This window comes from Oryzias latipes, chromosome 20 (assembly GCF_053564925.1).
Source record: "Oryzias latipes strain Hd-rR chromosome 20, Olatipes_Hd-rR_3.1".
NCBI lineage: Eukaryota > Metazoa > Chordata > Actinopteri > Beloniformes > Adrianichthyidae > Oryzias > Oryzias latipes.
In genome coordinates this window covers 9,813,441-9,831,004 of record NC_136256.1, presented here as the reverse complement: position 1 = coordinate 9,831,004, position 17,564 = coordinate 9,813,441, and the positions used below count along the sequence as shown (strand labels likewise).

The 17,564-nt window shown below is 38.3% G+C and overlaps 1 protein-coding gene across 1 annotated transcript; it reads right to left on the bottom strand.

Moving 5' to 3' along the window:
• Window positions 1-1,230: 1,230 nt before the first annotated feature.
• LOC144988261 (E3 SUMO-protein ligase ZBED1-like) lies at window positions 1,231-3,992 on the bottom strand. The gene is made up of 2 exons (XM_078938503.1): window positions 2,778-3,992; window positions 1,231-2,269 (listed from the first exon to the last, which is right to left on the bottom strand). The coding sequence occupies exons 1-2, from the start codon at window positions 3,848-3,850 to the stop codon at window positions 1,618-1,620; spliced, it is 1,725 nt and encodes a 574-aa protein (XP_078794629.1). The 5' UTR covers window positions 3,851-3,992; the 3' UTR covers window positions 1,231-1,617.
• Window positions 3,993-17,564: the final 13,572 nt, after the last annotated feature.

Below are 17,564 nucleotides of genomic sequence, written 5' to 3'. Positions count from 1 at the left end.
TCTGAACTCCCTTGACGACGTAAATCAGGATATTACAATTGAGGAGGTTCTAAAAGTCATTGAGAAAACTAAACCTTATAAAGGTGCTGGTGTGGATGAACTATCAAACAAGGTTCTTAAGTGTCCTAAATTGTTAAATACTTTACATTTTCTCTTTAAATTCTGTTTTGAGAATGGCTTTATACCATTAAGTTGGTATAAATCGATAATAAAACCGATTCCAAAATCCCCTCAAGCAGACCCAAGAGTCCCTCTGAATTATAGAGGCATTAGTCTTCTGAGTACCGTGTATAAGGTTTTCTTTAGCATTCTAAATAATCGGTTATCTGAATATCTAGAAACAAACCAAGTCCTTGTAGAGGAGCAGAATGGATTCAGGAGAAATAGAGCGTTTATTGAGCATATTTATGTTTTGTCTTCAGTGGTGAGAGCTAGACTGCAAGACAGTAGAAGTGCCTTTGTTTGTTTTGTGGATTTAAAAAAAAAGCATTTGACTGGATGAATAAAGATATTCTAGAATATAAATTACTCATGTATGGAATAAATGGTAAGTTTTATAAAGCAATTAATGCTCTGTACAAGGCTCCATTAGCTTGTGTACAGGTGAATGACCTAAAAACAGGTTGGTTTCCTACACCATTTGGAGTTAAACAAGCAGATGTTCTTTCACCAACCCTTTTTGCTTTCTATGTCAATGATTTAGCTTAAGAAAATAAGAAAAGTTATTTTTAGAAAGCTTTTTGTACCTCAAAGTAATTTTCAGTTTTATTTTGGTAAAACTACTCTTATGTATACTAATCCTTATAAATATCTTGGTTTTGTTTTTCATAAAAATATGATGTTCTCAGAAGGAAAGCAGCTGTTATCAGATTCTGCTGGGAGGGCACTTGGTGCAGTTATAAAAAAGATGAAGGTCTGTCCAGGGGGGGTATTCCAGGAAGCATGTTTAAACTACCCTGAGTTTAACCCTGAGTTTACCATATACCTTGTGATGCATATATATATATATATATATATATATATATATATATATATATATATATATATATATATATATATATATATATATATATATATTAGGGCTGTCAAATGATTAAAATTTTTAATCAAATTAATCAGAATTTTCAGTGGATTAATCAGGATTAATCACTTTTTGCAATTACACCTGAATCCTAACCATTTTTTTTCCTGAAATGCATACCAAAAGATAAATAAAAGGACACAGATACATAATTTTCATATTATGTCTGTTTATTAACACAGCCAAATAATTGTGGTTTAAATCAAGCTGAAACAGACTACACACCATAACGTTGTTTTGGAATGTCCCATTGCTTCCTCTTTGTCATTCCTCTTAACCAGGATGTACAATTAACAGTATTGAACAGAAAGAAATAAAGGAAGTCAAATTATAACAGTGGCCTACCACATTTTTGCACAATTTGTGTCATCTGTTGTTTTTATGTGGAAAAAAAACATGTTCAATAAAACTTTTCAAACCAAAACAAACCGAACAATATTTGACCTTTTCCTCCATTCTTTAACCCACTTGCTCAAAGTTGCTAATAACATGTTGCACTGAAACTGGTCTTTTGGTTTGAACATCACCTTTCAAATCTACTTATCTTTCAGCCAGTTGCTGAGGCAAACTAACTTTTTTACGTTTTCTGAAAGTAAAGCAGACCTTTTTTTGTTCACAATGTGACCTGCAACTGAGAAAAGCCGTTCACAGGGAACAGTGGTTGCAGGAGTGGCCAGATATTTGTGAGCTAGTGTGGCCAGCTTCTCATGGGCTCCTGAATGAGATGCCCACCACCTCAAGGGGCAGTCCTCCAATTTAATGGTGGGCTCTGCTCTGTACCTCTGTATGGCAGGTTGGACATCGTCCTCGTCTGACTCTGAATCTGAGCCCATTTGCAGAAGGCTTATTTTCTTCCTGGGTGGCCCATCATCATGTGTCTGTGAAGACTTTCTGGGTGATTCTTGTTGCAGCATCCCTTCAAGTGTGGTCCACACTGCTTCCCTGTCTTTCTTGGGCAGGCATTTCAAGTCTTTAAAACGAGGATCCAAAACTGTAGCAATCTGGAGCCATGCATTGTTGAGCTGTTCCTGACGGGATGCTAGGTCCTCCTTGAACTTGGTCTTGAATCTCACCACATATGCAGGGTCCTCATCACAGGCTTCCATCTTGAGACGCAAGTGGCAGAGAGAAGGGAGTACCACAGAACAGGAGACATAGGCCTCTCCACCCAGAAGCTCAGTTACATACCTATGCACATGCACACAGAGACAGTGTATTATTATTATTAGTAGTAGTAAAACAGTGGTTATCAACAAGTTATTATTATTGTTATTATTTTTACATACATGTAGTGTTAATTTCGGCACCTATTTTTAATTTAGTCTTAGTGTTTTCCCAAATGTCCTCGCTTTAAGTGGGATCCGAACTCGTTCTGAATATTTTAAAGGTGTAACAGCTGATAAAAAAGCAGACAAAAATTAGATAAATTTTTTTTGATGCAAAACATTTTCGTCTCGTCTTTTTTCGTCAAATTCATGTTAATTTACTCTTAGTGAGCGTTTTTGGACAGTGGAGCAGTCTTGCCATTGTCTCGTTTTGTCATAAAAATAGGTCGTTGACGCACATATTTCGTCTCGCCTGACGAAATTAACACTACATACAGACATGCATACATGTTATTGATATTTGACTTGGTTTAATTAATTCCAGAAAATAATCAAAGCAATGTTATTTGATAAGTTACAGACTGATTTACCTGCATGGCTCCAGAAGAGTCTCCAGCCTCTGCAGTTTATCCCACTCTGCTGCGGTCGGCAAAATGAGTTTGTGCTCCTGATTGTCCAGGGCTGCGATGACAGCCTCTTTATTTCTGCTCACGCGCTTGACCATTTCCAGCGTCGAATTCCAACGTGTTGGAACATCCTGGATCAATGGCTCTTGCTTCTTTCCCAGGCTGACTTGTTGTGCTTGAAGCTCCGTAGCATTTGCTGGGCTGTGCTTAAAATGACCGACAACTTTGCGAGCCTTGGCCAAAGCATTTGCAAAGCCGCTGTCAGCAAGACTCACTGTGACACATCTCTGCACCATGTGAGCGACACAGTTCATGTGTTCATAGCGTGTAAGTCGAATTGCAGCAACCATGTTCCGTGCACTGTCAGTCCCAATCGTTGTCGTCTTGCCCTCGATGTCCCACTTACGTGCAACAGACAGGAACTGTTCTTTACAAGCCTCCGCAAAATGACGCTCCTCAGTTTTTAATATAGTCAGCGCAAAAGACTTCAGTTCCCACGTGTCACTGATGAAATGTGCAGTTACTCCGAGATAATTGTCGTTACTCACTGATGTCCAATGGTCTCCTGTTAGGGCGATATAATTTACTTGAGCCAAGACCTCTTTCCTTTTTTCTTTTTCGCTTTCATAAAGCGCGTGGATTTTCGTCATAACTGTGGCTCTTGACGGTGGCTTATAGGATGAGTCTTGAGATGCCACTTGCAAAACATCAAGGAAACCAGAGTCTTCTACAATGCTAATGGGTCTGCAATCCTTTGCAATCCATTTTGCTATTGTGTTGGTCAAATGATCGGAGGTTGATTTTGTTAATGGCCTGCGAACATTCAGCGTGGTCTGGCGCAAACCACTTGCTGAACCTGATGGCCCAGCAAACGCATGTTTGGCGTTGACATGGTACCTCAAGCTTGAACAGCTCCGGTGAAATTGAAACTCCTTGTTACAAATCTTGCAGATAACCTTGGACTTGTTAACTGTACCATCATCATTCTTTTTGTATTTGAATCCGTCAATAGGCCCACTTTGCTCACCTTGCTCCATCTCGCCTCAAGCTCCCGACCACTTCCCTGACTTTCCTGACCTGAATAATTTGTCACACTGCGCATGCGTGAAATGCGTTAAAAAAATTGACGTAATTAACAGCAAACAACTAATTAACGTCGTTAACGCGCTATTTTTGACAGCCCTAATATATATATATATATAATATATATATATATATATATATATATATATATATATATATATAACTTATCCAATTTTGCCAACTTAAATGAATTAGTTCTATTGGTAACAAATAATTGAGTTAAATTTAATCAACCTAATTTCTTACGTCTTTAAACCTAAATAATTGTTTATACAACTCAAATTTATGTATTTATCTAACTAAATGTCATATTACTTTATTCTTTTCATCTTAATTAAATATATTTCTTGAACTCTCATATGTCTAAGTTTGAGCCGGCAGATATGCTCATTTTTATAACAATAAAACGGACGGGAATAAAATGCTCGGAGATCATAAATTCATTGAAGAATTTTCCGTCATTGTCATTACTCAAGGAATGGTAGGGGTGCTATATAAACTCTTCATCCTCTCCCTCACTCTCCCTCATGGTGCAGAGACGTAAGCATAGTAGGACAAAATAACTCGGCAAAACACAGTAGAACAGCTAAACAACTAAACTCATTTGATCAAAAACCCACACTTAAACCCAAATCCGTCCAGACAGATCGGTACCGCAAGGGATTGTGGGATACCATTCACTTTGCCTAACAGCAGCACCGAAGTTACACCTACTTAATTGAATTAATTTGAATGAAAGTAAAATAACTGTCTGAAAACTACGTGTTATTTTTAAGTTGACTTAACTAAAAAAAATTAATATTTATCTTAACTGAAGCAAACAATTAAGTTAGATCAACAAAGTTTATCTTTCCAACATCCATACGTGGTCTTTTCACCTTCTTACGGTGGAAAAAGTATTATCTGAGCTTCTTCATCCACAAAATCACAAAATTATCTTCAAATGGACATGCCATGCTGCTTCACCTCTCTGAAAACAACCTAAGCTTCAACTAAACCTGCTCAAGACCAGGTTATGTTCAGAGCAGGAGTTGCTATGGCAACTTGACATACCCTGAAACATACCTCCATTTCTGGAACCGATATCTGAGGCTATCAACTTCCTTAGCCTCAAACTTACTGTGGGAGCTAGCATAACCTGCTTCCTGGAATACCCCCCAGAAGGATGCTCTGTCCAGATGTTTGTGTATTTGTTGGTGTAAGTGTCATTAAAAGAGGAATGTTGAGATACAAATAATTACCAGTTAAATACAGTTGGATGAATGGTGACATATTCAGTTTCTATCGTCGTAAATTGTACTTCAGAGGAGTCAGTGCCTCACCAGCCATCAACCTCACTGCATGTCACTGAGTAATTGTGTGTGTCAGAGAGAGGCAGAGAAAAGAGTGAGTGAGACTTGACCTCACCAAGATGGCAGTGCTCTCCTCCCATGAGGAACCACATGATGTCTCCTCTAGCGATATAACTCATTGGTCTTGGCCCTCAAGAAGGATGGCAGCTTGAGGATGTGTGTGAACTACCGCCAACTTAACAATAAGACCTGAAGGGATGCATTTCCCCTCCCTCGCATTGATGAATCACTGGACGCCTTATCTGGGGCTTGGTGGTTTACTACGTTAAATCTAGCCAGTGGGTACAATCAGGTTCCAGTAGCAGAAGGTCACCGGGCTAAGATGGCTTTCTTTAAACCATTTGGGTTGTTTGAGTGGAACCGGATGCCATTCGGTCTTTGTAATGCCCCAGGCACCTTCCAGCGGTTGATGCAAAGAATTTTCGGAGACCAGCAGTGCCAGTCTGTTTTGCTGTATCTAGTTTACATTGTGGTCTTTTCATCAACCATCTATGAACATCTGGAACGGTTGGAGTTGGTGTTGGGCCGGTTGCAGCAGGCTGAGTAATTTTTTCTATAGCAACCACTCTCACCAATCAGGAGTCTGATTAGTCAGTTTATAACTTGAATAACTTTTACTACCAAAAGAAAATAATAATTACAAAGGCTATAAAAAAACAGTATCAGAGATGGAATTATATTCTGACATATAGAATGACTGAGTAATAACAGCTTACTTCTCAATAGCAGTGTATGGGATTTTGGCGTCTTGGAGCCAGCGCTTACTTCCTATTTAAAATGTGTGTGTGTGTGTGTGTGTGTGTGGGGGGGGGGGGGTCACTCAGTCCAGTTCACATATAAGTCAATGGATGAGCCACTGGCTTTTGAATAATCAACTATATTGCATGGTCCTATAGGCTATTAATTGAGAATGGCGACACTTTCCAAAACACACAAGTATAAATTATATACTGTGATAAATTACAATCAACAAATCATTTTTTTCTATTTTTTAACTAATTTTTGATCTAATTTTTTTTAAATAGGCACATTAGATATTAGGTAAACCTACAGCATTGTCTGTCTGTAAAATCTCCCAGACAGCAAAACTTTAAATGTCAACAATAAAACAGGTTTAGTATTTTGAACAAAAACAGAGTGACTAATTTTGACGAATTAAATAAAGCCTCTTACATAAGCAATACACAGTGAACAAATGGTCATGCTTTTGCAAAGAAAAACAAGATAAAAAAAATAAACTGAATCTTTCTACATGTGCTTTTTGATTTTTTGATTTAATCTCTTTTCTGAGCTTCATATTTTTACTACGACAATTAAAAAATAAGCAAAACTGTTTATGTTTGTGTAAACTATTTTAAAGTCACTCTAGTTGGTCATTAAACATTCGTCATCCGTCATGCCTCAACATACTTGACCTGAAAGTCGACACGGGGATGGCAGATGGTTTTGAGGGGGATTTCCTGACAATTTGCGATAATACCTGTGACGGAGGGCAGATCTGGAGTCTGAGCGGGCTGACAGGTGGACAGGCGGGTGACTGGAGAAGAGTGGTTGTGAATGTGAAATGTCACGCAAAAAACAGATTTTTTTTTTCTTCTGCCAGAAATCCAACAACCTTTATTGTTTATACTTTTATTAACTGTCAAACTATTTAAATCCCTGTAGCAGTGTTTCCATCGACTATAAAATTGGATTTGGGATAGTAAATTGGCCTAATGGAAATATGGCAATTTTAAAGAAACAAAATGTATCGAAAACCAGTTTTTGCGCTTGGAGGAGGTGGTTTTTGAGCTGTATTAAATTTGATATATTTAAAAAAACTGCAATGGAAACACTTTTCAAATTACACATGACCAACAAACATGGTATGGCATGCGCATGATGGCAATGCGCTTCTTGGTATTGGAACTGGCTGCCTTGGGCACTTTAGAGTGTGCGCCACATGACGTCGCACAGAATCACACAGCTAATCAAAGGTTGAGTGTGTCATGTGGAAATGTCTCCTCTATAAAATCACCAACGGGGATTTACCAAAATCGCTTCATCAATAGCCAGTCCCACGTGTAAGGAATCTATTGTATACTGTTCGCAAAAGAATCTATTGTATACTACAAAGGGGCGTTAGCTGTTTAAAGTAGATCTATGGAATCGAGGCTGTATTGATATTACATATTGGAAAGAACGTGTCTCTTCTCTTCTTCAAAGAGTTCAAATGAGCCCGCTCAACATCAGAGCAGATTGTCTGACATCCCACAACACAACAGGAAGATAGACAAGCGCTCTTTGAGAGGAAAAGAAGCAGAAGAAATGAAAACAGGTTTCTTATGAGATGAGAGTCAGTTGATCAAAAGAGCACATACTGGAAATTAAACCCTCTAAATGATCAAAACATGATGAAATGATGGCGTCTCTTTTTTTGTAGTGACTATGAAGAAGGCTTCAGTTTCTGCTCCACAGATCTCATGTTTCCATCTATGTCCTCTTCATTCTGTCTGCTTGACAAGACAAAAGACAGTAAACTCTTTAACCACATGCCAAGTAGATTTCCTTGTTTACTTATCTGAACCAATGTTCATTTAGTCTGGAGCTGTCAGCTAATGTCAACTAAATGATACATTTTGGTGAAAGTGGAAAAAAATTACAGCCAGGCAACTTTAACCATCGAATGTTTAAACTTTGACATGAATGGAAACCAAAATGAGTTTCACCATGAAACTGACCACTCTGAAGAATGACAAAACAGCTAAGGGGGTAGAAGCAGAAACATACAAAATCTTAACATGGTTCAGATTAATGTACTCTATTATATTATACTCCCGGGGGGAGAGTTTTGAGTCTCACAGAACCTGAAAGTAAGTTGCAACCACAGTAGAACCTTAAAAATCAAAGACATGGTCACACAGGTGTGGGTATGAGTGTGGTTGCACCAAGTTGTCATTACGCTGAGGTTTCCCCAAGCTGCTCCAGGTGTTTCTTCACTTAAAATAGATCTTGGTTGTGTGTAGATGCTCTACTTCTGAACCAGGTCTTTAACCCAAATACCATCCAGCACACGAAAGAAACAAAGAAAAAGAAAAAAAAACATCAACTGGACTCACATCGTCTTTGAATAAACATATCCAGTCATAAGCCCTGTAACTTGGACAGGACTCAAACGTGTTGCAAAAAAACAGGCATCTCCTTTTTTTTTATTTAAATAACTATATTTATAATAAAGACCATTTCTGATTGTGCAATTTGCATCACTTAAAACATTTGGTCTGTAATGTTCCTCACAGATACACTTCAGCTGTGAGAGAAAGGATGTAAAAGAAGAATCCAGGATGAATGAATGAATGATACTTTACTACCCCCGAGGGAAATTAGGTTCCAGTACAACACGAACAGGATCAGACATACAACAGGAATACACACACACATTTCGAAGTTGACTGAGGTTGTTTTGCTGCCTTCACGCCGGTTGACATTGACGCAACCTTGATGAGCGTGCAGATGGTCCACGATGGGGTGGGAGTGGGGGTTTGTTGGTGATAAAAAAAGTTGTATCTCAACACTGCGTACAATGAGTAGATACAAGAAAAAAAACTACACTATTCAACACAAATAGCATATATGCCATAAACAGGATTATTTTTAAAATAATTTATTTGTAAAATAATTCAGGAATTAGTGACTAAAGTTTACCTTAATAAACTTAATTAATAAGACAACACTGGTTGTCATTGTTACCTATAGGTTTTCACCAGGTTAGCATACACAGTAGTTGCCATTTTGGTCCATTCGTCCATGCATCTAGATCTTCTCAAAAGCTGTGACGATTTAGGGTAGTTGTTGGAAGACAGTCTTTCAATTCCCTCCACAGATTCTCTATTTAATTCAAGTCAGGAGACTAGCCACATTTCATGTTCAATGCGGTCACTAATGGAAGAAGGTCTTTGTCCAAAATCTGAACATACATGGCCCTATTAACCCTTTCCTCAGTAAGGATCAGTCATCCTGGCCCTTTTTCAGAACAGCAGCTCCAAACCATGATGTCTTCACCCCAATGCCTCACAGTGGCTATGATGTTTTTGGGATGCCACTCAGCATTCTCTCTCCCCAAAACAAAATTTTATTTTGGTCTCATCTGACCTCATGGCAATCTCTCCGAATCTTCTTCTGGATCATCCAGATAGTTTCTGGAAAACTTTGGATGGATTTGGACATGTGCTTTTTAGTACACCTCTCCGGTCATTGACCAACTCCCTGTTTAGTTCTGGGCTGTTTGCTCACCAAGATTATCTGGCCCCAAACAGGTGAAGTCTCTCATGGAGCCCTACGTTCAAATTTGCTTCAGCAGTTGATCTCCTCTCATCAAGCTGCTTACTAATTATAAATTGAATCATTCCAATCTTGTTATGGTGTACAATCTTGTTCCTGGTGTCCTTTGAAAGCTATTTGGTCTTTGTCATGGTGGAGAGGTAACAATCTGACTATGTGTGGACTGGGTGATAGCCAGTTAAAACAGATGATATTAATAACAGGTAACCAGTAAAGGATAAAAGAGCTTCTTCACAGGTATTTTGGTCTTGCGGGCGGCCGTGGTGCAGCGGTGGGGCGGTCGACCCATGATCGTAAGATTGCAGGTTCGATTCCTGCCTTGCACGCCCATGTGGCGAAGTGTGCTTGAGCGAGACACTGAAACCCACCTTGCCTCTAGTGGTAGGTTGGCGCCAGTGTTCGGCAGCGCAGCCGCCACCAGTGAGTGAATGTGTGTGTGAATGGGACTGTGACTGCAAAGCGCTTTGGGCCTTCGAGTAAGGTAGAAAAGTGCTATATAAGTATTCACCATTTATTTAAGGGGGGAGAATTCTTGCTTGTTTGTATTTTTGAACTAATTTCCTATTTTCTGCGCCATTATAAAGATATATTCTGGAATTCCTGGAATGACATTGTGTCTCTCAAAGTTCAAGTGTATCTAAACATTACAACACTCGTTTTTTTGCATTGAACACTTTGCAGAATCTAAGGCCTGTACCCCCCCCCCCCTTATATGTAAACATTTGAGTAAACTGGGATTTAAAGTTGTCATTACAGAATGACATATATTTTTATTTTAGAATTTAATATTTTATATAATTTAACATGTGCATCAGGGGTCAGTGTCGGAGGTGTGAAGGATCAAACAGTGATCTTTTGGTTTTCAACTCCTGAGCCATGAAGCACGAATATGACATTTGCTGCCAACAGCCTGTCAAAATGTTGCAGTTTTGAATGCTGAAACTCAGTTCCTGTTTTATTTAGAAGATGGGATTTATTTATTCAAAGAATGATGAAAAGCCCACTTCACAGCTTACCAGCTCACAAAGAAGACGGCTTATCTTTTCAGGGAGAGGCAGAACCTCACTTGGCTGATGCGCTTTTGCTTCCCAATGCGCTTTGCACCTCATATTTGCTTGACCTTATCTTCCAAAAGATATCCATGATGTGACAGAAATGCATTTTACAACTGTAAGGGCAAGCAGACCAAATCCTGCAATTGAGTAACATTCAGCTGTCCTTCGGAGATGGTGCGCAGAATGTAAAGCTGCACATTAGTCAGGGCCAGATAACACTGAGCCCCACTTTATGCTAAACCAAGAAAACAAACACGGCGCTCTGCTCAGTGCGGACTGGAAACATCAGAGGCTCAGAAAGCATGCTCTCCTCCAGTTGATAATCTATCAATCTTTCACTTGATCTCTTTATAGTTTCTTTTTGATGAGTATTCTAGACAAGGATGTCCTTTTGCATCGCAGACCAAATTACACAAAACTGTAACTAATGTTTGTGTGCTTGCTGTTCTGGAAACTAATTCTGCTTGCCAGGCCATAGAAAATCAATGTCTGTGCAATCAGTAAACCATGGAAATAGAGCAGTGAACAGCATTCTAAAGGCTGTTTGACAAAAACATGTTAAAGCGGGTGAGTAACACTAAGTCCTTTATGTTGGAAACAATGCTCAATCAATCCTGTCCAATTGCAACAAAAAATCCAAAAAAGATTTAGCATTGTGCAACATTTATTGTATCAAAATAATAGTTGCATGTAGATTAATAGAGTGAAATGTCACTTGGTTTTGGGGTTTTATATTTGTTGAGAGTTCCAGCTACAACATCTTTTGGAATTTAGAGTAACAGGTGAATTCTGAAGTTCCCTGGAAACGTTTACTTGATTTTCTTTCTATATCATGCTATTCCTAAGCCTTTCAGAGTAAGCTATATCAATTTATGTGATAATATATTTCATTTGGCACATTAAAGAATCATTTTTATATTAAGTATGAGGTATTTTCGCAGCTCATTTTCCTACCTGGAAGTAAGACCCTCGATCTCTGAGGCTCCACCTTTCGCTCCTTGTGGGTGCCGCCCATTTCATGACGTCAACCTAGAGCCGGCCTCAGCTACACAAAGAGGTTCTAGACACAAAAACAAACAACATCAGAACTTGTGCAAAGATGGATGTGCATATTGTCCATATAAAAGGAAAGCGTTTAGCCGATCACCGCCAGCTCAGCTGAGAAAGTGGGTGTGTGTGTTAGCCTGGAGATGGGACTGGCAGTGCAGACTTTTCCCGGAAGGGGCTGTTCCTCACTTATCTAGATCGCAATGTGAGAACCCACTCGTTTTTGTGGATAGGGAGGGGCTGGTGCTCAGAAAGCAGGCCCTTTAAAGAGCTTAAGGTGGCTGGTGAGTATCTTTCCCTCTCACATGATCAAATATGCATCTTAATACATGGTCCACATATCAAAAATTTCGACTACCATATCTAGGACACACTGGATTATGAGTCAATGATTGGTCTATTTTTTAACTTAGGAGAACCGAAATAAAAGGTGCATTAACCCAGTGGTTCACAAACTTTTTCTGCAGGGCCCCCCTTTCTGAAGATTAGAATATTTTCGAGTCCCCCCACACTGACACAAACATACAAATCCTTTGTTTCTAAACTCCACTGCCCCCCCCCCCCTGCAAGGGGCGCGCCCCCCAGTTTGGGAACCACTGCATTAACCTTGTGCTATTCTAGGCACTTTAACGTTGGGAGTTGGGTCTTCAAGACCCACCAGACAGTGCGCTGAACCTTTTTTCTTCAGTGATTTGTGATCTTCACTGGTGTCCATGGATTACATGACATCTTTCCACCTTTATCCACCTTTGTCATGGTAGGAATAACACGTCAATGTAAGGGTGGGGTCATCTAAGATAGCACAGAGGTTACGCGAGACAAGAGTCAGACATGAGTCCATCCGTCAGTCAGACTTTATTAACTGTGTTTACAGTCTAGAACCTCTTTGTAACAGGCTACATGATATCCACGTTAACTAAGAGATTGATACCGCTAAAACAAACGTTACTGTGACTACGCTTACTCCCAACATTGTTAGTTACACATAAAAAAAACACATCACTACATGTTAGCCATATTAAAATATTCACATTAACACTCAACTAAACATTTTAACAGAGCGTTGTGTACTTCTCAAAATCGCTTCGACATCTTTAAGCACATCCGGGATTATTCCATATATATGGCTTTTAAGTGCGGAAAATTAAGTTAACTTGTGGCAATAAAATACAGTCCAATTGTTTTACCTAAATTAAAACAATCTAGATATTCATTATTCATTTGACTTTATAACTATGAATGAAAACGCCTTTTAACAGAAAAGTTTTTTCTGTTTCTTAGTAACACTAAATAAAAACTGGCATTAAGAGTTTTTTGCTAGTTTTAAAATGGAATCAACATGATTTAATCTTATTCAGTTTGGCAAATTCCACCATTTGATTGATGCTCATAAAAATGTCAGTGTTGCTGCAGGCGTACTTCTTCCCACCTATTGTGGCTGCAAAACATGTCTTTACATGCTAGAATATTAACTAGCTTGTTTGAAGGGCACTACCTTTGCAGTGTAAGTAAGATAAGAACAGAATGAGTGGATGTGTGTAAGTGCTGTCAGTGTTAGAAACTGACATGACTATTTCAATTTGGTCCTTAAATTATACTTCAACGTGGAAAATGTCATAGTAGAATCTAAAAGCAATTGTCATTCTTTAGTTTTTTTATTTTAATTTAACTTTATGTTCTTTTCTCCCTTGCAGTCTTACATGCAGATTTTCATTAAAGCAGTTAATTTCCATGTATCACTGTAACAGACCAGATGCAAAGGATTGAGTGAACATTTAATGGATACATTTAAAAAAGATAACCCCAACTAAGTTGCTAAAAAACTAAAAAAGTTTAAAAAAAAAATTTTTTTGAACTGAAACACAAGAGGGAAAGAGAGATCTGATCCGTCTTTGACCACTTGACTAAAATCTGTTTTATTGCAGCTTAATAGTAATCCATATAACTATTAAGTTATTAAGAACAATATATTGGCTGCAATTTTAAAAAAGTAATGTTTTTTTAATTTCTTTTTTTTAATATACAAATGGTCTTTATCTAACTTATCTCATAGATATAGCATTTTATCTACCACCATGAAGGGAAATAATGGAAACATATTGTAGACTGGAGGTTTAACTCTATACATAGACACTAATTCCAATCAACCATATCACAGGCATGACAACTTATTTATAATAAATTCCTAAGCAGGGTCAAATAGGGAATTTCACTTGTCTAAAAAGAGAGCACACAAAAATTATATAATTACTTTTGACCTAACATGGCTCTACTGGAAATGAAATAAAAAGTTTCTTATTAGTCACACAAAAACATTTACATATTTGTTTTCATATGTAAAAATAGCTGTTTCCATGGTGAGGCAGGACTCTCACTTACAAATTTCAGACAAAAATGTACCGTAATCGTCGAAATAAATACTGTACCCTTGTGCTATCCTAGGCACTTTAACATTGGGAGTTGGGTCATCTAGACCCCACTAGACAGTGCTTTGAACATTTTTTCTTCAATGCTTTGTGATATTCACTGGTGTCCATGGATTACATGAAATCCTCTTTGCCTTTATCTTCCTCTGTCATGGTAGGGATAACACATCAATATAAGGGTGGGGTCATAATATAGCAGAAGGGTTAAAGACGAATTAACAATAACCACTAGAGGGCATCGCAGATGTGTGCATCAGTGTTTCCTACTGAAAGAAACGCAGAAGTGGCTCTCAGTCTTAAGGCCCGTACACACCGGGACGTATTTCGCGCGCGATATTTGCCGACGTTTAACGCCTCGTGACTAAACAAAGGGCACCAATGTGAGTGTGCACACTGACGCGAAAATACGCTACGCGTCAAAGCGTCACTTTTTAAAAAACGCCTCGGGTATGTTTTTTTGGTTTGACGCGCCGTGTCAAAAACTATACGACCAATGAGCATGGCGCTTTTGCACACGTGTCTGGAGCTTCTGTAGTTACAGTAAAACACAACTTGGGGGCGCTCAAACACAAAACTGCCTTTCTGAGCACACATAGCAGCGAAGACGATAGAAGCCAAGTAGCGTCAACACCGCCGCAAAGAAATAATGACGGACATTCTAAAATATTCCCGAAAACGCTCATGATACATTTTCAGCTCTTGTACCAGTCGATAAAACTCCCCATGTTCTTCTCTTCTCGTAACTATGGAATGTACCCAAAATCGGCGTCTTTTCCGGTGTCTTTCATCATTCAACAGAACAATAATTTCTTCATCGCTGGAACTGGAGCTGGTGCTGGAAATATTCATGTTTTCTTTGTTTGATTCTGAGAATCGCGTAAATACTTGCTCTTTTCTTCTGAGTGAAAAACGAGTTTAAGAAGCGTAAAGTTGCGCAGCGCCACCTTGTGTACAGGAGTATTTCTGTTTTACATTAAGCGCCATCTAATGCCAGGGAATTGAAATTCCTTTACGCTGGGCTTGGCGTAGTTCTTCCAAAGCGATACAGGCGATGAAGAATTCAATGGATTTAGTGCTTTAGAGTGTTAAACTTTAAATAGTCCACTTGTTGGCATGTTCTTTATGGTTATTTGAATAAATGCTCCTATTACTAGATTCCTCCCTATGTATATGAATATGTACTCTTGGGAAACTAATAACTAAATTTAGCCACATTTCCTATCATTTGTATGCAGATGACATTCAGTTTTATTGGTCCTTTCCTGAAATGGACTATAATATCTTGACCAACTTATTGGATTGTTAAACAGTCATTAAGTGATGGTTATTTAATAACCATCTACACTTAAATGCTTAGAAGACAGAAACTGATTTTTGCCCCAGATAATAAAATCCCAGCACCTTGGCTTTCTTACTCCTCTGCCCAGTAGAGTGTCAGAAACCTTGGGGTGTTGTTTGACAAATCAATATCTTTAAAGGGGCAAGAAAAAAAGAACATGGCAACAGTGAAAACATCTTATCTAGACCTGACCTGGAGATGATTATGCATGCTTTTACTCTCGTTTAGATTATTGTAATTCACTTTTCAACTGTTTTAACAAAAACTCTTTAAATCGGCTCCAACTTGTTCAAAACTCTGTTGCAAGGCTTTTAACAGGAGCCAATAAATGAGCACATAAAACTCCATTACTGTCCTCTTTATTTAGGATCCCAATAGATTTTTTAAATCTTACTTCTAGCTTTCAGACCCTTGCATGGACAAACTCCTGTGTACATTGCTGACCTTTTAACCCCCTTACTCTTCAGCCCCCTTACTCTTCAAACCAAAAAATTTTACAAATTCCAGAAACCAAAAGCCCTTAAAGCTGACGCCACTCATCTTTGGATATTTCGGTCATTACGACAAATTGACCCCGTTGAGTGTTTTAAAACTCAGGTCTAAACACCTTGATTCAGATGAGCGTTTAGTTGATCTAATTAATCATTTATTGTGTTTGACTTTGTTTTTACTGTAACTTTGTCTATGATATAGGCATGATGACTGATTTGTATGTGTTTTTACTATTGTGAATCACTGTATGATTTTTATCTGAGAAAGGTAATGTTTACTGAAATAAACATTTCCATACTATGTTTTATGAAGCTAAATAAGCATCAATGTGTTACAGTAGTGAAGCATATATTCAGTCTATTATTGTTATTTATTTTGTTTTTTGTGATTTGTCTTTCTCTTATTCTCAAATTTTGTTTAAAAAAACTCTCCAAAAAGTTTGACATATATATGTTTTTTTTCTTCCTTATTGTGCTTTTTTGGTGTCTGCTACTTATGCTCCAAAGCGACTTATAGCACGTAAAATGCAGTACTTACCAAGACATTCTGATGGCACAGCACCTTGCACTGATCAACTTGTCACTTTGCCTCTCGTTCAACAAATAAGCCAAAATGACGTGCTCCATCTGTGCTTTCATCAGGAGCTGCTGCTCCTTCTGCCACTGTTGCTGTTCCTTTTTAAGATGATAGCTTTGTGTGTTTTATTTTTTTGCAATTTTTAACAACTACAAAACTCTTTGTTCTGAGTGAGGGGAAATTGAGGAAGACAAATCTGTGGAAAGTAGTGCACATTTGTACCATTTTACTCATGAATCTACAATGTTGAGGTCCTTGATATTGTTAAAAAAGTCATGATTTTTTTACTTAAACTCCACTCTTCCCTCCTTCACGCATGACTGATAATAGTACACATGCAAGTGCAAATTTCATATTTTAACAAGACCCAGTATAATGGTGGTTTTAGGCACTCTCGATGTTAAGAGACTATCAAAGCATCAGAACGTGTGCTTTGCCTCATTTTCTCCCCCGTGTTCTCTCCAGACCCATGTCTCATGATGATTCACAAGTTCTCTCATGCCTGTCTGCTCTTCGCATGACCTTTTCAAAGTTATGCATACAAAATGAGATTTCTTTGCCTTCACGAATATAACATTCAAGAATGATTCTATATTTTAGAAGACACTTACCAGCGCTCCAAGGATTTTCAACTGTCCATCGAGACATTACGCATGATCTCGCTCTTTCACTTTTTCCTTTCCCGCCATTCTTCTGGCTGTTCTTTTTTTATTTTTTTTCAAATTCATTCCACACTTCAGCTCTCACTTTACATCTAATATTGGGCCAAGATTTCAATTTGTTGTTTGACCTTTTCTTAGCCACAATCTTGCGAAAAGCGCAAACAGCATTGTGCTCCCAGGTGTTTAATTCTAAGGGCTGAGCTTTTGCTGACAGGTAAAGTCCATCTCCATTCCTGAGATGAATATATCCTTTTAATATGTCAGATTTTTTGGGGGGATACCTTGAAAAAACAAATATTATTTACAGGTATTTGAAACCAGTTTAAATAGCAAGAGGTCCGGTGAGTGGTGTAATCCATCTCTTCCTCTGCCTCGCCAGCACCCATAATAGGATTCTGA

Coding starts and splice junctions, on each gene's coding strand:
- LOC144988261 (XM_078938503.1), bottom strand. CDS start 3,850: ATGGAGCAAGGTGAGCAAAGTGGGCCTATTGACGGATTCAAATACAAA. Junction 2,270..2,777: donor ACTCTTCTGGAGCCATGCAG/GTAAATCAGTCT, acceptor GCATGTGCATAG/GTATGTAACTGAGCTTCTGG.